Source organism: Salmo salar, chromosome 23 (assembly GCF_965601325.2).
Source record: "Salmo salar chromosome 23, fSalSal1, whole genome shotgun sequence".
NCBI lineage: Eukaryota > Metazoa > Chordata > Actinopteri > Salmoniformes > Salmonidae > Salmo > Salmo salar.
In genome coordinates, this window is record NC_138313.1 from 46,709,200 (window position 1) to 46,730,000 (window position 20,801).

The 20,801-nt window shown below is 42.0% G+C and overlaps 1 protein-coding gene across 2 annotated transcripts in view; it reads left to right on the forward strand.

Annotated features, from left to right (window-relative positions):
• The window catches only part of kcnc1b (potassium voltage-gated channel, Shaw-related subfamily, member 1b), a 47,644-nt gene extending 37,262 nt beyond the window's left edge, over positions 1-10,382 (forward strand). The window contains exon 4 of one of the 2 annotated variants that reach the window (XM_014170312.3): positions 9,542-10,382. In XM_014170312.3, the coding sequence (XP_014025787.1) occupies positions 9,542-9,675 (134 nt within the window). In that variant the 3' untranslated portion in view covers positions 9,676-10,382. Of the gene's footprint in view, positions 1-2,301; positions 3,504-9,541 lie in introns of those variants that run through there. The other variant, XM_014170311.3, reaches the window with a different exon arrangement.
• Positions 10,383-20,801: the final 10,419 nt, after the last annotated feature.

Genomic DNA, 20,801 nt, shown 5'->3' on the forward strand with positions numbered 1-20,801 from the left:
TGCCAACATATTCTCCAAAATACTGTAGCAGACTGCCAACATATTCTCCAATATACTGTAGCAGACTGCCAACATATTCTCCAATATACTGTAGCAGACTGCCAACATATTCTGCAATATACTGTAGCAGCCTGCCAACATATTCTCCAATATACTGTAGCAGACTGCCAACATATTCTCCAATATACTGTAGCAGACTGCCAACATATTCTCCAATATACTGCAGCAGACTGCCAACATATTCTCCAATATACTGCAGCAGACTGCCAACATATTCTCCAATATACTATAGTTTCCAACATATTCTCCAATATACTGCAGCAGACTGCCAACATATTCTCCAATATACTATAGTTTCCAACATATTCTCCAATATACTGCAGCAGACTGCCAACATATTATCCAATATACTGTAGCAGACTGCCAACATATTCTCCAATATACTCTAGCAGACTGCCAACATATTCTCCAACATACTGCAGCAGACTGACAACATATTCTCCAACGTACTGCAGCAGACTGCCAACATATTCTCCAACATACTGCAGCAGACTGCCAACATATTCTCCAATATACTGTAGCAGCCTGCCAACATATTCTCCAAAATACTGTAGCAGACTGCCAACATATTCTCCAATATACTGTAGCAGACTGCCAACATATTCTCCAATATACTGTAGCAGCCTGCCAACATATTCTCCAATATACTGTAGCAGACTGCCAACATATTCTCCAATATACTGCAGCAGACTGCCAACATATTCTCCAATATACTGCAGCAGACTGCCAACATATTCTCCAATATACTATAGTTTCCAACATATTCTCCAATATACTGCAGCAGACTGCCAACATATTCTCCAATATACTATAGTTTCCAACATATTCTCCAATATACTGCAGCAGACTGCCAACATATTATCCAATATACTGTAGCAGACTGCCAACATATTCTCCAATATACTCTAGCAGACTGCCAACATATTCTCCAATATACTGCAGCAGACTGCCAACATATTCTCCAATATACTGCGACCTCTAAACCATTCCAGTACCACCCTGTGCTACAGTACCACCCTGCTCCTCTAAACCATTCCAGTACCACCCTGTGCTACAGTACCACCCTGCTCCGCTAAACCATTCCAGTACCACCCTGTGCTACAGTACCACCCTGCTCCGCTAAACCATTCCAGTACCACCCTGTGCTACAGTACCACCCTGCTCCGCTAAACCATTCCAGTACCACCCTGTGCTACAGTACCACCCTGCTCCGCTAAACCATTCCAGTACCACCCTGTGCTACAGTACCACCCTGCTCCGCTAAACCATTCCAGTACCACCCTGTGCTACAGTACCACCCTGCTCCTCTAAACCATTCCAGTACCACCCTGTGCTACAGTACCACCCTGCTCCGCTAAACCATTCCAGTACCACCCTGTGCTACAGTACCACCCTGCTCCTCTAAACCATTCCAGTACCACCCTGTGCTACAGTACCACCCTGCTCCGCTAAACCATTCCAGTACCACCCTGTGCTACAGTACCACCCTGCTCCGCTAAACCATTCCAGTACCACCCTGTGCATGCAGCTGAACTATCTCCTGCTACATCTGATGCATTCAGTTTATGGATGATGATGCTGTCGTTGACCTCACCGACTAACTGAAATCTGTTGACTTTTGTGTTTGGAGAAAAACTAAAACAAGAAAGCAACAGGTTGTAAGAAATACAAAGAAATTAAGACACATTTTCAGAAACGTATTGGCTTGTACTGTACTGAAAACACTGCAATGTACTGTACTGAAAACACTGCAATGTACTGTACTGAAAACACTGCAATGTACTGTACTGAAAACACTGCAATGTACTGTACTGAAAACACTGCAATGTACTGTACTGAAAACACTGCAATGTACTGTACTGAAAACACTGCAATGTACTGTACTGAAAACACTGCAATGTACTGTACTGAAAACACTGCAATGTACTGTACTCAAAACACTGCAATGTACTGTACTGAAATCACTGCAATGTACTGTACTGAAAACACTGCAATGTACTGTACTGAAAACACTGCAATGTACTGTACTCAAAACACTGCAATGTACTGTACTGAAATCACTGCAATGTACTGTACTGAAAACACTGCAATGTACTGTACTGAAAACACTGCAATGTACTGTACTCAAAACTTTCAGTCCACTGTACTCAACTTTCAGTGTACTGTACTCAAATCTTTCAGTTCATTGTACTAAAAAAACTCTGTACTGTACTCAAAACACTCTCTGTTTTCCAACTGAAGGTTATGACAAGCCTTGGAGCGCCCTAAACAGCATGTCTGGCATGAGCGTGAGTGGCCTGGGCGGCCATGACGCCTCTGGAGTGTCGTCCTCCTGCGTTTCCGCCCTACCCTGCAGTCCATCCTGTCTCATCCAGCACTCTCACTCCCCCATCCCATCCATTCTCTGAACTCTAGCATGGTTCACCAGGACACTTTGGTCCTGTCCAGAATCAACCCCTAACGGTAGCCCCGGCCTACCCGCTCGACACTTGTGGAGATCTGAGAGGATTGGATAGGGGTAGGCAATATGGTGATAGCGCCACCTAGCCTATCAGAGGGCAAGGTGGAGTTGTCACCATATTTTATTGCATAGTTACACCTCTCCAATCCTCTCAGATCTCTAGGGGTTGTTTCTGGACAAATCCTCTCACTATGTGACCTGTCCTCTCCCCTCTTTCTACTGCTCTCTCCCCTCTCTTTCCTCTCTCTCCTCCTCTCTCCCCTCTCTACTGCTCTCTCCTCCTCTCCTCTCTCTACTGCTCTCTCCTCTCTCTCCTCTCTCCCCTCTCTCTCCTCTCTCTCCTCCTCTCCTCTCTCTACTGCTCTCTCCTCCTCTCCCCTCTCTCTACTGCTCTCTCCCCTCTCTCTCCTCCTCTCTCCTCTCTCTACTGCTCTCTCCCCTCTCTCTCCTCCTCTCTCCTCTCTCTACTGCTCTCTCCCCTCTCTCTCCTCCTCTCTCCTCTCTCTACTGCTCTCTCCCCTCTCTCTCCTCCTCTCTCCTCTCTCTCCTCCTCTCTCCCCTCTCTCCTCCTCTCTCCTCTCTCTCCTCCTCTCTCTACTCCTCTCTCCTCTCTCTCCTCCTCTCTCCCCTCTCTCTCCTCTCTCTCCTCCTCTCTCTCCTCTCTCTCCTCTCTCTCCTCCTCTCTCCTCCTCTCTACTGCTCTCTCCCCTCTCTCTCCTCCTCTCTCCCCTCTCTCCTCCTCTCTCCTCCTCTCTCCTCTCTCTCCTCCTCTCTCTACTCCTCTCTCTCCTCTCTCTCCTCCTCTCTCTCCTCTCTCTCCTCCTCTCTCTCCTCCTCTCTCCTCTCTCTCCTCTCTCTCCTCCTCTCTCCCCTCTCTCTCCTCTCTCCTCTCTCCTCTCTCTCCTCCTCTCTCCTCCTCTCCCCTCTCTCTCCCCTCTCTCCTCTCTCCCCCTCTCTCTCCTCTCTCTCCTCCTCTCTCCCCTCTCTCTCCTCTCTCTCCTCCTCTCTCTCCTCTCTCTCCTCCTCTCTCTCCTCCTCTCTCTCCTCTCTCCTCCTCTCTCCTCCTCTCTCCTCTCTCTCCTCCTCTCTCTACTCCTCTCTCTCCTCTCTCTCCTCCTCTCTCTCCTCTCTCTCCTCCTCTCTCTCCTCCTCTCCCCTCTCTCTCCTCTCTCTCCTCCTCTCTCCTCTCTCTCCTCCTCTCTCCTCTCTCTCCTCCTCTCTCCCCTCTCTCTCCTCTCTCCTCCTCTCTCCTCTCTCTCTCCCCTCTCTCCTCTCTCCCCTCCTCTCTCCTCCTCTCTCCCTCTCTCCTCTCTCCTCCTCTCCTCTCTCTCTCCTCTCTCCTCCTCTCTCCCCTCTCTCTCCTCTCTCCTCTCTCTCCTCTCTCTCCTCTCTCTCCTCTCTCCTCTCTCTCCTCCTCTCTCCTCCTCTCTCCTCTCTCTCCTCTCTCCTCTCTCCTCCTCTCTCCTCCTCTCTCCTCTCTTTAGTTTTACTCTTGCCCTCTCTCCTCTCTCCCCTCTCTCCTCTCTCTCCTCTCTTTAGTTTTACTCTCTCCTCTCTCCTCTCTCTCCTCTCTCCTCTCTTTAGTTTTACTCTTGCTCTCTCCCCTCTCTCCTCTCTCTCCTCCTCTCTCCTCTCTCCCCTCTCTCCTCTCTTTAGTTTTACTCTTGCTCTTACTAAACTCCCGCGTTCCTTTTTGCTTTCCTTCTTCTTTTCTTATTTTTCCGTCTCCAATTTGTCTCCAAATTGAAATAATGGTACAAATGCTCCCAAGACAAGGTCTTAGCTTGGGAGTCTCATCAGCTCCAGTTCATGTTCAGTACATTGTCACACAGGCCTCTTTGCATAGATTGCCTAGTTCAGATGCAGAGAGAGCTCCAGCATTGATGATATACTAGTCTGATATGTGATTCTACAGGATATTATCCCCTATTGTTTATTTGTTCTACCTTTCTATCATTGCCTGTTGCTTTGTTGTTTTTGATTTCTCATACTTTAACTTTCCGTTCTATATTAATAACTTTCTCATCTGCTTTTTAAAACAAAACTTGTGAAACAAAGACAATTTCATAAGATGTATTTAACCCCTGCTTTAAAATGTTTATGATGCTGAAGCTATGGTTTTACTTATTGGGAGCGAACAGCTGCCTGCTGTTCGCTGGTGTCCCAAATGGCACCCTATTCCCTACCTAGTGCACTACTGGCACCCTATTCCCTACATAGTGCACTACTTTAGACCAGAGACCCTATGGGCCCTGGTCAAACGTTGTGCACTTTATAGGGAATAGGCTGCCATTTGGGGACGTAGGCAAGTTGTTGAGTATCTCCCATTAAGTATTTCCTTGTTGCAAATTGAAGACGTTCTGAATACAGGATGTGTATGATGAGACAAAGACTTTAACTCTGAGAGTGGCAGAACAGATTTCAAATCTGGAATGAGTAGAGATCTAGAATAATGGTGATGATTCTAGAATGAGCAAGAGATTTAGAATGATGATGATTCAAGAATGATGAAGAGATCTAGAATGATGATGATTCTAGAATGAGGAAGGGATCTAGAATGATGATGATTCTAGAATTAAGAAGGGATCTAGAATGATGATTCTAGAATGAGGAAGACATCTACAATGATGATGATTCCAGAATGAGGAAATGGTGACAATTGTTCTGATACTAGTGATGATGATACGTTTGTCAACAAAGTAAACTTTGGTTTGATTTGCATGTGTTGCATGAGGTTGTGTTCAACGAGAAGCTAACTGTAAGAAAAACTTGTTGCTTTCTTTCAAAAGCTTCTCCCTTTTTATTATGCACATTCTGAAGCAGCTTATTCTATAGCAAGAGACTCATAGCAGAACAATTCATGTAGCTGCCATGTTTTGCCTTTCCCAAATTTATGTATTGTTTACTTACTATGTGGTTTTAGGAAATCATTTTGATATAGGAACCTACTTTCAAAAGAGTAACACTTGACTTAATATACCAAACTTCATTTAATATACCAAACGTTAAATGAAAAGATTTACTAGTGAGATAATATGAACTGTTTGCAGTTTAACAATACATAGTGGTACGTAGTCTGCAGACACCTGTATCTGTAGGAATTTACGTATTTTTTTCAGCCCCAATACTTATGCAGTAAAACATAGAGGAAAAGCACTTTAACACTTTTTTCTTGAGTTGAGTTATTTATCAGACACATTAATCCTAATGAAATATATATCCTGCTTTATTTGGGCAAGGATTTCCATTTCCTTTTGTCTGATCATGTCTCTGCTGTGGTGGTGCTTGATGTTAACTGTTAAAACCCTTGTGAAGATTAAATGTCAAAAAGAGATACAGGTGAACTATATGTTCGTACGTAATGCAATTATATAAGGGTCCAGTACAGTACAGTACAGTACAGTATGGGGTTTTGGGGGATGTTGGGGGAAAGGAACATGCATGTATTTTACATTATGCAAAAGAAAAGTATTCACATACAAGATGTAAATAAATAAAAATTCATTGCATGAAATAAATTTTGTATACAACAGTGTTTTAGACTCTGTTTTTTATTTAACAGACAAAACATGCATTCATGTTTGTACCTTTTTCGTTAGCATATAGCTAGTCCGTTGTACAGCCTACGGTACTTGTGTGCGGGGTCAAAGAGTGCTTCCATGAGTTGGGACTATGGGAGCATGACACAATGTCCAAACAAAGCATGGCAAATACTGACTGAACCTCTGTACTACAACAGCATGATCTGGGCATGAGTTTTAACATTCTCAAGAATCCAACCTTGGGAAACAAACAGTACATCTCCGTCTGATGCCTTTGCCTTGGTTCTAAGCATGGGAAATACATGGTCAAACTGACACCTTTACCATGATGAAAAGCAGAGTGCATTTTATGTACCGTCATTCCATCACCTGTCCCTCTACACTGTTTCAGTAGAGATATCCTAGTCTACCTGTCCCTCTACACTGTTTCAGTAGAGATATCCTAGTCTACCTGTCCTCTACACTGTTATAGTAGAGATATTCTAGTCTACCTGTCCCTCTACACTGTTCTAGTAGAGATATCCTAGTCTACCTGTCCTCTACACTGTTATAGTATAGATATCCTAGTCTACCTGTCCCTCTACACTGTTCTAGTAGAGGTATCCTAGTCTACCTGTCCTCTAAACTGTTCTAGTAGAGATATCCTAGTCTACCTGTCCCTCTACACTGTTATAGTAGAGATATCCTAGTCTACCTGTCCCTCTACACTGTTCTAGTAGAGATATCCTAGTCTACCTGTCCTCTAAACTGTTCTAGTAGAGATATCCTAGTCTACCTGTCCCTCTACACTGTTATAGTAGAGATATCCAAGCCACCTGTCCTCTACACTGTTCTAGTAGAGGTATCCTAGTCTACCTGTCCTCTACACTGTTCTAGTAGAGATATCCTAGTCTACCTGTCCTCTAAACTGTTCTAGTAGAGATATCCTAGTCTACCTGTCCTCTACACTGTTATAGTAGAGATATCCTAGTCTACCTGTCCCTCTACATTGTTATAGTAGAGATATCCTAGTCTACCTGTCCTCTAAACTGTTCTAGTAGAGATATCCTAGTCTACCTGTCCCTCTACACTGTTCTAGTAGAGATATCCTATGCCACCTGTCCCTCTACACTATTCTAGTAGAGGTATCCTAGTCTCTGTCCTCTAAACTGTTCTAGTAGAGATATCCTAGTCTACCTGTCCCTCTACACTGTTCTAGTAGAGATATCCTAGTCTACCTGTCCCTCTACACTGTTCTAGTAGAGATATCCTAGTCTACCTGTCCCTCTACACTGTTCTAGTAGAGGTATCCTAGTCTACCTGTCCTCTACACTGTTCTAGTAGAGATATTCTAGTCTACCTGTCCCTCTACACTGTTCTAGTAGAGATATCCTAGTCTACCTGTCCTCTAAACTGTTATAGTAGAGATATCCTAGTCTACCTGTCCTCTACACTGTTCTAGTAGAGATATCCTAGTCTACCTGTCCCTCTACACTGTTCTAGTAGAGGTATCCTAGTCTACCTGTCCCTCTACACTGTTCTAGTAGAGATATCCTAGTCTACCTGTCCCTCTACACTGTTATAGTAGAGCTATCCTAGTCTACCTGTCCCTCTACACTGTTCTAGTAGAGATATCCTAGTCTACCTGTCCTCTAAACTGTTCTAGTAGAGATATCCTAGTCTACCTGTCCCTCTACACTGTTCTAGTATAGGTATCCTAGTCTACCTCAAATCAAATTTATTTATATAGCCCTTCGTACATCAGCTGATATCTCAAAGTGCTGTACAGAAACCCAGCCTAAAACCCCAAACAGCAAGCAATGCATGTAAAAGAAGCACGGTGGCTAGGAAAAACTCCCTACCTGTCCTCTAAACTGTTCTAGTAGAGATATCCTAGTCTACCTGTCCCTCTACACTGTTATAGTAGAGATATCCTAGTCTACCTGTCCTCTACACTGTTCTAGTAGAGATATCCTAGTCTACCTGTCCCTCTACACTGTTCTAGTAGAGATATCCTAGTCTACCTGTCCCTCTACACTGTTATAGTAGAGATATCCTAGTCCACCTGTCCTCTACACTGTTCTAGTAGAGATATCCTAGTCTACCTGTCCTCTAAACTGTTCTAGTAGAGATATCCTAGTCTACCTGTCCTCTACACTGTTCTAGTAGAGATATCCTAGTCTACCTGTCCTCTACACTGTTCTAGTAGAGGTATCCTCGTCTACGTCAAATGAAATCAAATTTATTTATATAGCCCTTCGTACATCAGCTGATATCTCAAAGTGCTGTACAGAAACCCAGCCTAAAACCCCGAACAGCAAGCAATGCATGTGAAAGAAGCATGGTGGCTAGGAAAAACTCCCTAGGAAAAACTCCCTACCTGTCCTCTACACTGTTATAGTAGAGATATCCTAGTCAACCTGTCCTCTACACTGTTCTAGTAGAGATGTCCTAGTCAACCTGTCCTCTACACTGTTCTAGTAGAGATATCCTAGTCTACCTGTCCTCTAAACTGTTCTAGTAGAGATATCCTAGTCTACCTGTCCTCTACACTGTTCTAGTAGAGATATCCTAGTCTACCTGTCCTCTACACTGTTCTAGTAGAGATATCCTAGTCTACCTGTCCTCTACACTGTTCTAGTAGAGATATCCTAGTCTACCTGTCCTCTACACTGTTCTAGTAGAGATATCCTAGTCTACCTGTCCTCTACACTGTTCTAGTAGAGATATCCTAGTCTACCTGTCCTCTACACTGTTCTAGTAGAGATATCCTAGTCAACCTGTCCTCTACACTGTTCTAGTAGAGATATCCTAGTCTACCTGTCCTCTACACTGTTCTAGTAGAGATATCCTAGTCTACCTGTCCTCTACACTGTTCTAGTAGAGATATCCTAGTCTACCTGTCCTCTACACTGTTCTAGTAGAGATATCCTAGTCTACCTGTCCTCTACACTGTTCTAGTAGAGATATCCTAGTCTACCTGTCCTCTACACTGTTCTAGTAGAGATATCCTAGTCTACCTGTCCTCTACACTGTTCTAGTAGAGGTATCCTAGTCTACCTGTCCTCTAAACTGTTCTAGTAGAGATATCCTAGTCTACCTGTCCTCTACACTGTTCTAGTAGAGATATCCTAGTCTACCTGTCCTCTACACTGTTCTAGTAGAGATATCCTAGTCTACCTGTCCCTCTACACTGTTCTAGTAGAGATATCCTAGTCTACCTGTCCTCTACACTGTTCTAGTAGAGATATCCTAGTCTACCTGTCCTCTAAACTGTTCTAGTAGAGATATCCTAGTCTACCTGTCCTCTACACTGTTCTAGTAGAGATATCCTAGTCTACCTGTCCTCTACACTGTTCTAGTAGAGGTATCCTAGTCTACCTGTCCTCTAAACTGTTCTAGTAGAGATATCCTAGTCTACCTATCAACCATCTCCATCACAAAGACATCATTTGTTGTAATAATTGTCTGTGTTGTTTTGTTTTTGATATGTTTGTAGAGACCACCCAGCGACAGCCTCGGAGCAGACCAGCAGCATCAGACTCAGTTTGTGTAATGAACCATGGTGTTCCCACCACGATATGTCTGTCCCATAGTAAGACCCCCTCACCCCAACACCAGCCCCCCATCTGATAATACAGTTGCCTTGTTTGTTGTGTGTATAAAATGTGCAGTTTTTAACAAATGGGTGTTACACTGGCAACCTGTACATCACAAACCAAAAGACACCTAATTCCCTATGTAGGGCACTACTTTTGAACAGGGTTATTCCCACCTACTGTATGCAGGCCCTCGGTCAAAAGCAGTGCACTACATAGGGAATAGGGTGCCATTTGGTTTAAGACACATCCTAACTCAGCATCGATGTAGCACAGAGGGAGTGTTGTTGTCAAGCCTTTATGTACCTCAGTGTCTGTGACTGGTTATTGTGCTGTAATGCTCTGTGCCTATTTTTTGGTGTGTATGTGCCTGTATATACGCTTTTGTGTGCAGAAGTTGTGTACTAGTACTAGTACTCTCAAATGTTTTTGGGAGTGATTATCAAATATTTGTGTGCTGCTTCTGTTTTTTAAAAAAAACGTGTTTACTTCGAATACTTATATCCATATAACTAGAATGAGTTTCTAGAATGAGATTCTATTTATATCCATAGAACTAGAATGAGATTCTATTTATATCCATAGAACTAGAATGAGATTCTATTTATATCCATAGAACTAGAATGAGATTCTATTTATATCCATAGAACTAGAATGAAATTCTAGAATTAGATTCTATTTCTATCACCCCTTCCCCAAAAAATTATCAAGTCTTCGTATGAGGATAATATTATTAACAATCATGATAATAATAATAATAATATTGATGATAATAACAATAATATTAATAATAACAATAATGTTAATAATATCAACGATAATTGTAATAATAACATTAATAATGATAATAATATTAATAATAACAATAATGATGATAATAATAATAATATTAATAATAATGATAATAACGATAATGATAATAATATTAGTGATAATAATAATGATATTACTAATAATGATAACAATCCTATTAATAATAACAATAATGACAATAATAATATTCATAATAATGATAATAATAATACAAATATTAATAATAACAATAATGATAATAATAACAATGATAATAATATTAATGATAATAATAACAATAGCAATAATGATAATGATATTAATAATAGCAATAATGATAATGATAATGATATTAATAATAACAATAATGATAATGATAATAATATCAATAATAACAGTAACGCTAATGATAATAATACTATTAATAATAACAATAAAGATAATAATAATACTAGTAATAATAACAAAAATAATAATGAGGATAATATTAATAATAACAATAATGACAATAATAATATTCATAATAATGATAATAATAATACAAATATTAATAATAACAATAATGATAATAATAACAATGATAATAATATTAATGATAATAATAACAATAGCAATAATGATAATGATATTAATAATAACAATAATGATAATGATAATAATATCAATAATAACAGTAACGCTAATGATAATAATACTATTAATAATAACAATAAAGATAATAATAATACTAGTAATAATAACAATAAAGATAATAATAATACTAGTAATAATAACAAAAATAATGAGGATAATATTAATAATAACAATAATAGCCTTTTACACTGGTTGCGCCTGTGAACTTTAACATTCCTTTCATTATAATTGAATATATCAACGTTAGGAATGAAATACTGTATATCCACGTAAGAGACCAAACACAAAACACAAAATATGAAATACCGTATACCCACATAAGAGATCAAACACAATAAATGAAATACTGTATATTCACGTAAGAGACCAAACACGATAAATTAAATACTTTATGTCCACATAGGAGACCAAACACAATAACGTTCAATATGATTATTAATAAAAACACACCAGTAATTCCTCTTCTATTGATCACTAAGCCAAGGCATTACAACGACCAGATCTGCTGGTTAAGTAAATTCCCCTTTAGGGCTAACTTCCTGATAGAAAATGCCACACACATTTATGCATATCAAGTATCAACATAAGATTGCAGTTGAATAACATCGAGTACATCTTATTCCATGTAGGATGTCTGTAGGATGAAAATACCAAATTAGCTACAGTAACCCTACATTTTCAACAGACACTCATGTGTAACCAACATCATTTTTTGTTTTTTTACTTTTAGCATTTGAGGGCACTTAATAGGTGAACTAACCTAACCTTAAATCATAGCCAGAATATTGTCACTCATCGTAGTGGAAAAGTGCCTCTGTTTTAGTTAATCATCCAGGAGGGGGGGGATTTGTCTTCGCCAACATTGATGACCAGTCAGTGTGGTAGTTCAGCTGTCAGTCACATCAATGGTCAGTAATAGTAGAAGAACATCTGAAAGCAACCTGTTCCACTGTTAGTGTTATATTCTAAAAAACAGGCAAGGCAGTATAACAATCCCAATATGTATAGATATTCAAAGGGGAATAACATACAAAAAGTCATAAAACAAAAAAAAGAAAGTACTAGTCATTTGGTTATAAAAGCATACATTTGGTAATACTTTGCCTACAGTCTGCAGGGATAATGCTTTATTACTTCTTATAAGCATATATTAACTTTTATAAAGTCTAATTATAAGGTTTATAATATCTTATGTTTCTATATGTACAACCCACTCTAAATGACTTATTTGGTCACAATGAGATGATAAGACATTGCTGTATAACCACGTCATAATGTATTATACCTGCAGGCTTTAAGTAAAGTGTTATCAACCAATTTACATCGTTTGTAATATTAAATACAGAAGTTATTGTTATCCAGTGGTTATTAAGGGACCAACACTTTTATGAAAACAACTGCAAACACACTGCCTACTGATTGACAACTTCCTGACAGAACACAGCTGGACCAATGGCTGCCAATGGAACTCACTGAGCACAATGGGAGGAAACTATGGTGTCCATCATGGACCAAACAACAGGGTCGTGTTTTTTTAGGCAGCAAACGGAAGAAAACAGAGTGAAACGTGGAGGGACTTTACATTGTCCAATGATAAAACCGAATTTTTGTTTCCGTTGTAAAATGTTTTGAAACGTTTTCCGTTGCATGCTCTAATGAATACGACCCAGCAACAGGTTAACAGAATCATTAACACAACAAACAGGTAACTAATGTGGGCTGTTTTGTGACACTGGAACAGTGTGTGTTTGGTTTGAAGAACATACATTTTAGCTACTTAATTAAAACAAACAAGGTGTCCGTTCCCTTCAGTGATCGTTTCAACTGGTTTTGTTGTTTAAGGATTTCTGTGGATTTTTTTTCTGACCAGTTCAGAGTCAGACTTGTACAATAAATAGTGAAAAAAAATGAAATAAAAAAAACACATCAATTTTTTTAGTGTGTTGATTTATTTTCTGAAGAAGGTTCTTTGTTTATCTTGTTTTAATGTCGATAATTTCATAGGCTTCCTACCAGTCTCAAATCGTAATTTCTTTTCACAGATAAACATACACAATGAAATTGTAACATATTCTGCTAACTGTATGACCTCTACAGCTTTATTCTAAAATTGATTAAATAAATGTTTTCCTCATCAATCTATACACAATACACCATAATGACAAAGTGAAAACAGGCTTTTTTATAAAATGTTGCTAATTTATTACAAATTAAAAACAGAAATGCAACTGATTTACAAAAAAATATATATAAACAAATACCTTATTTACATACGTATTCAGACGCTTTGCTATGAGACTCGAAATTGAGCTCAGGTGCTTCCTGTTTCCATTGATCATCCTTGATGTTTCTACAACTTGATTGGAGTCCACCTGTAAATTCAATTGATTAGACATGATTTGGAAAGACACACACCTGTCTATATAAGGTCCCACGTTTGACAGCGCATGTCAGAGCAAAAACCAAGCCATGAGGTCGAAGGAATTCTCCGTAGAGCTTCGAGACAAGATTGTGTCAAGGCACAGATCTGGCAAAGGGTACCAAAACATTTCTGCAGCATTGAAGATCCCCAAGAACACAGTGGCCTCCATCACTGTTAAATGGAAGAAGTTTGGAACCACCAAGACTTTTCCTAGAGCTGGCCGCCCGGCAAAACTGAGCATTCAGGGGGAGAAGGGCCTTGAACAGGGAGGTGACGAATAACCCGACGGTCACTCTGACAGAGCTCCAGAGTTCCTCTGTGGAGATGGGAGAACCTTCCAGAAGGACAACCATCTCTGCAGCACTCCACCAATCAAGCCACTCCTCAATAAAAGGCACATGACAGCCCGCTTGGAGTTTGCCAAAATGCACCTAAAGGACTCTGACCATGAGAAACAAGATTCTCTGGTCTGATGAAACCAAGATGCCAAGCGTCACGTCTGGAGGAAACCTGGCACCATCCCAATGGTGAAGCATGGTGGTGGCAGCATCATGCTGTGGGGATGTTTTTCAGCGGCAGTGACTGGGAGACTAGTCAGGATCGAGGGAAAGATGAACGGAGCAAAGTACAGAGAGATCATTGATGAAAACCCGCTCCAGAGCACTCAGGACCTCAGACAGGAGCGAAGGTTCACCTTCCAACAGGACAACGACCCTAAGCACACAGCCAAGAAAACACAGGAGTGGCTTCGGGACAAGTCTCTGAATGTCCTTGAGTAGCCCAGCCAGAGCCCGGACTTGAACCCGATCGAACATCTCTGGAGAGACCTGAAAAATGCTGTGCAGCGACGCTCCCCATCCAACCTGACCAAGCTTGAGAGGATCTGCAGAGAAGAATGGGAGAACCTCCCCAAATACAGGTGTGTCAAGCTTGTAGCATCATACCCAAGAAGACTTGAGGCTGTAATCGCTGCCAAAAGGTGCTTCAACAAAGTACTGAGTAAAGGGTCTGAATACTAGTTTTTTTTTATAATAATTTTTTTTAGCAAACATTTCTACAAATCTGTTTTTGCTTTGTCATTATGGGGTATTGTGTGTAGATTGAGGGATTTTTTACATTTTTTTAAATCAATTTTAGAATAAGGCTGTAATGTAACAAAATGTGGAAAAAGTCAAGGGGTCTGAATACTTTCCAAATGCACTGTATAACATGCTATGGGACCAGCGGATAAAATATCAATATTGCACTGTGTAACAGTAGGGCCTGCATACAACCATCTACGTGGTAAATCATGTGAGGACCATGAGAATCCCAGTGGCTGTGTCCCAAATGGCACCCTGTTCTCTATATAGTGCACTACTTTAGACCAGAGCCCTATTGCACCCTGTTCCCTATGGAGTGCACTACTTTAGACCAGAGACGTATGGCACCCTGTTCTCTATATAGTGCACTACTTTTGACCAGAGCCCTATGGCACCCTGTTCCCTTTTTGGAACAAAGGGAATAGGGTTCCATTTGGGCCGCATAGCCAGTATTATTGAACGAGCGAGTCCAGGAGATTGAGTACCTTCTGACAGTCAAGATCCTTGCAATAAAACGGGCTCAGTGACAGACATGGAGAGATGGAACTACAGCACTGCTCTATCTCTCAGACCATCTATAGCCATGTTACTCAATGGGAAGGTAGGACACAAAGACATGGACAGTATCTATCCTACCAATCAGAAAGACAGACATCGGAGGGACCCAGGGGGAGGGCGGGGCTGGGACATACATATTAGAACATGGACAGTATCTATCCTACCAATCAGAAAGACAGACATGGGAGGGACCCAGGGGGAGGGTGGGGCTGGGACATACATATTAGAACATGGACAGTATCTATCCTACCAATCAGAAAGACAGACATGGGAGGGAACCAGGGGGAGGGCGGGGCTGGGTCATACATATTAGAACATGGACAGTATCTATCCTACCAATCAGAAAGACAGACATGGGAGGGACCCAGGGGGAGGGTGGGGCTGGGACATACATATTAGAACATGGACAGTATCTATCCTACCAATCAGAAAGACAGACATGGGAGGGACCCAGGGGGAGGGTGGGGCTGGGACATACATATTAGAACATGGACAGTATCTATCCTACCAATCAGAAAGACAGACATGGGAGGGACCCAGGGGGAGGGTGGGGCTGGGACATACATATTAGAACATGGACAGTATCTATCCTACCAATCAAAAAGACAGACATGGGAGGGGGCAATGTGTGTGTGTGGGGGGGGGATAGGGTCATACGCATCATGTATGGACTTGGGCTAGACGTACAGTACGTTTTGGGAAGACATGGGAGGGGAGGGGGTCATAGGCATCATGTATGGACTTGTTCATCTGACATGCAGCCATGTTACGGGGGTCAGGGGAGGGACGTATGGACTTGTTCATCTGACATGCAGCCATGTTACGGGGGTCAGGGGAGGGACGTATGGACTTGTTCATCTGACATGCATCCATGTTACGGGGGTCAGGGGAGGGACGTATGGACTTGTTCATCTGACATGCAGCCATGTTACGGGGGTCAGGGGAGGGACGTATGGACTTGTTCATCTGACATGCAGCCATGTTACGGGGGTCAGGGGAGGGACGTATGGACTTGTTCATCTGACATGCAGCCATGTTACGGGGGTCAGGGGAGGGACGTATGGACTTGTTCATCTGACATGCAGCCATGTTACGGGGGTCAGGGGAGGGACGTATGGACTTGTTCATCTGACATGCAGCCATGTTACGGGGGTCAGGGGAGGGACGTATGGACTTGTTCATCTGACATGCAGCCATGTTACGGGGGTCAGGGGAGGGACGTATGGACTTGTTCATCTGACATGCAGCCATGTTACGGGGGTCAGGGGAGGGACGTATGGACTTGTTCATCTGACATGCAGCCATGTTACGGGGGTCAGGGGAGGGACGTATGGACTTGTTCATCTGACATGCAGCCATGTTACGGGGGTCAGGGGAGGGACGTATGGACTTGTGTATCCATCTCCCCGAACCCCCCCAAATCATATCCATCAATGGGACTGGCTGCTCTGGCCTGGCGTGGGAAAAATGATGGCCTCTGTCTCCAACCATACATAACTCACCACAACAATATTTATTAGGACGTTTTACCGTGCCAATAAAGACCTGGGGCCGTATGTATCAATTGTCTCAGTAGGACCGCTGATCTGGGAACAGATCACCCCCCCCCCCCATGTAATCTTATTCATTCTGACCTGAAAGGCTAAACTGATCCCAGATCAGCACTCCTACTCCAGGCTGCTTTGTGTATATGGGCTCCTAGAACTGAGGCAGTGTGCCATCGATATATATATATATATATATATATATATTTTAATAAGTTAAAAAGGGTCTTGTAATTTACAGTTCATGCTAAATTCAAAAGGCTACATCTCTCAGAGACTGAATTATCATGATTCATGCCTTAACAATGCATATTACTCTGAGAGACTGAATTATCATGATTCATGCCTTATCAATGCATATTACTCTCAGAGACTGAATTATCCTGATTCATGCCTTATCAATGCATATTACTCTCACACCACGGACCCAGCTGGCTTTCCTCTGCCATAGAGCTAAAACAATAGAAATTACATTGGGTTTGAATCTGTGGCAGAAGCGGTCTGCCATATTACCCGGGTACAGTCCTGATAAGCTAGCTCGAACGTGCTAGTTTCAAACTAGCGTAGCTTGTTCTATTTCCATGTCCTCTGTAGACCTCTCTTCACCTGTCGTCATTGCACGCAATGCCATAGAGTGGCCAGCTCCGCAGCCAATCAGAAGAGGCCCGGAGGGCAGGAATGGGCTGTGGTTAACTGACGTCTGTCCTCAGAACCGTCCCCACACATTCCATGTTCGTTTCACCCGCAGCAGAGCAGGCGAACGCCTGAAGAGGAGAGAGGAGAGGAGACATTGGTCAGTCAGACAGACAACAGACAGGAGATTACTTGCCTGGTCCCAGACCATAATAGTTGGCGAGACAGCACAAACGGATCTGGTGTGACCAGGCTAAGAGAAGACAGCACAAACGGATCTGGTGTGACCAGGCTAAGAGAAGACAGCACAAACTGATCTGGTGTGACCAGGCTAATAGAACACAGCACAAACGGATCTGGTGTGACCAGGCTAAGAGAAGACAGCACAAACGGATCTGGTGAGACCAGGCTAAGAGAAGACAGCACAAACTGATCTGGTGTCACCAGGCTAAGAGAAGACAGCACAAACGGATCTGGTGTCACCAGGCTAAGAGAAGACAGCACAAACGGATCTGGTGAGACCAGGCTAAGAGAAGACAGCACAAACTGATCTGGTGTGGCCAGGCTAAGAGAAGACTGCACAAACTGATCTGGTGAGACCAGGCTAAGAGAAGACAGCACAAACGGATCAGGTATGACCAGGCTAAGAGAAGACAGCTCAGAGACTGGTCAGTTAGAGCTAACAGAGACTGGTCAGTTAGAGCTAACAGAGACTGGTCGGTTAGAGCTAACAGAGACTGGTCGGTTAGAGCTAACAGAGACTGGTCGGTTAGAGCTAACAGAGACTGGTCAGTTGTAACTAACAGAGACTGGTCGGTTGGAGCTAACAGAGACTGGTCAGTTAGAGCTAACAGAGACTGGTCAGTTAGAGCTAACAGAGACTGGTCAGTTGGAGCTAACAGAGACTGGTCAGTTAGAGCTAACAGAGACTGGTCAGTTGGAGCTAACAGAGACTGGTCAGTTGGAGCTAACAGAGACTGGTCAGTTAGAGCTAACAGAGACTGGTCAGTTAGAGCTAACAGAGACTGGTCAGTTAGAGCTAACAGAGACTGGTCAGTTAGAGCTAACAGAGACTGGTCAGTTAGAGCTAACAGAGACTGGTCAGTTAGAGCTAACAGAGACTGGTCAGTTAGAGATAACAGAGACTGGTCAGTTAGAGCTAACAGAGACTGGTCAGTTAGAGCTAACAGAGACTGGTCAGTTGGAGCTAACAGAGACTGGTCAGTTGGAGATAATAGAGACTGGTCAGTTGGAGATAACAGAGACTGGTCAGTTGGAGCTAACAGAGACTGGTCAGTTGGAGCTAACAGAGACTGGTCGGTTGGAGCCAACATATATAGGACCACAAGTCTGACATGACAATGACTATAGGAGTTGGTTAGACAACACTAATTGGTTATACAGTACTAGTTGGTGGTGTGTTAGACAACACTAATTGGTTATACAACACTAGTTGGTAGTTGGTTATACAACACTAGTTGGTTATACAACACTAGTTGGTAGTTGGTTATACAACACTGGTTGGTTATACAGCACTAGTTGGTTATACAACACTAGTTGGTAGTTGGTTATACAACACTAGTTGGTTATACAGCACTAGTTGGTAGTTGGTTATACAGCACTAGTTGGTAGTTGGTTATACAACACTAGTTGGTAGTTGGTTATACAGCACTAGTTGGTAGTTGGTTATACAACACTAGTTGGTAGTTGGTTATACAACACTAGTTGGTTATACAACACTAGTTGGTAGTTGGTTATACAACACTGGTTGGTTATACAGCACTAGTTGGTTATACAACACTAGTTGGTAGTTGGTTATACAACACTAGTTGGTTATACAGCACTAGTTGGTAGTTGGTTATACAGCACTAGTTGGTAGTTGGTTATACAACACTAGTTGGTAGTTGGTTATACAGCACTAGTTGGTAGTTGGTTATACAACACTAGTTGGTAGTTGGTTATACAACACTAGTTGGTTATACAGCACTAGTTGGTAGTTGGTTATACAACACTAGTTGGTAGTTGGTTATACAACACTAGTTGGTTATACAGCACTAGTTGGTAGTTGGTTATACAGCACTAGTTGGTAGTTGGTTATACAACACTAGTTGGTAGTTGGTTATACAACACTAGTTGGTTATACAACACTAGTTGGTAGTTGGTTATACAACACTAATTGGTAGTTGGTTATACAGCACTAGTTGATTATACAACACTAGTTGGTAGTTGGTTATACAACACTAGTTGGTAGTTGGTTATACAGCACTAGTTGGTAGTTGGTTATACAACACTAGTTGGTTATACAACACTAGTTGGTAGTTGGTTATACAGCACTAGTTGGTTATACAGCACTAGTTGGTTATACAACACTAGTTGGTAGTTGGTTATACAACACTAGTTGGTTATACAGCACTAGTTGGTTATACAACACTAGTTGGTAGTTGGTTATACAACACTAGTTGGTTATACAACACTAGTTGGTAGTTGGTTATACAGCACTAGTTGGTAGTTGGTTATACAACACTAGTTGGTAGTTGGTTATACAGCACTAGTTGGTTATACAACACTAGTTGGTAGTTGGTTATACAGCACTAGTTGGTTATACAACACTAATTGGTAGTTGGTTATACAGCACTAGTTGGTTATACAACACTAGTTGGTAGTTGGTTATACAGCACTAGTTGGTTATACAACACTAGTTGGTAGTTGGTTATACAGCACTAGTTGGTTATACAACACTAGTTGGTTATACAACACTAGTTGGTAGTTGGTTATACAGCACTAGTTGGTTATACAACACTAGTTGGTTATACAACACTAGTTGGTAGTTGGTTATACAACACTAGTTGGTTATACAACACTAGTTGGTTATACAACACTAGTTGGTTATACAACACTTGTTGGTTATACAATACTAGTTTCTCAGATATTTAACGTCAGCAGCTGTCCAGCATGCACAGTTTATGTTTATGTTCTGGCTGCCAGGACAACCAAACAGATCTGGCTGCCAGGACAACCAAACAGATCTGTCTGCCAGGACAACCAAACAGATGTGTCTGCCAGGACAACCAAACAGATGTGTCTGCCAGGACAACCAAACAGATCTGGCTGGCAGGACAACCAAACAGATCTGGCTGGCAGGACATCCAAACAGATCTGGCTGGCAGGACATCCAAACAGATCTGGCTGGCAGGACAACCAAACAGATCTGGCTGCCAGGACAACCAAACAGATCTGGCTGGCAGGACAACCAAACAGATCTGGCTGCCAGGACAACCAAACAGATGTGGTGCCACCAGGCAGTGGGACTTACACATTTGGTAAACTAGAATAGGAAAAAATGAGTGTAGACTCAAAAAGGCAAATACAGACATACACACACACAACTTGGGGGCTAAACAAAAATAAGTTAAACACACACACAGTGCCATCCAGCTCCAGACTCTACTGTAGAGCTGTCCTCTCCTTCCCTGTTCCCTCTCAGGGAGCTGCTGAG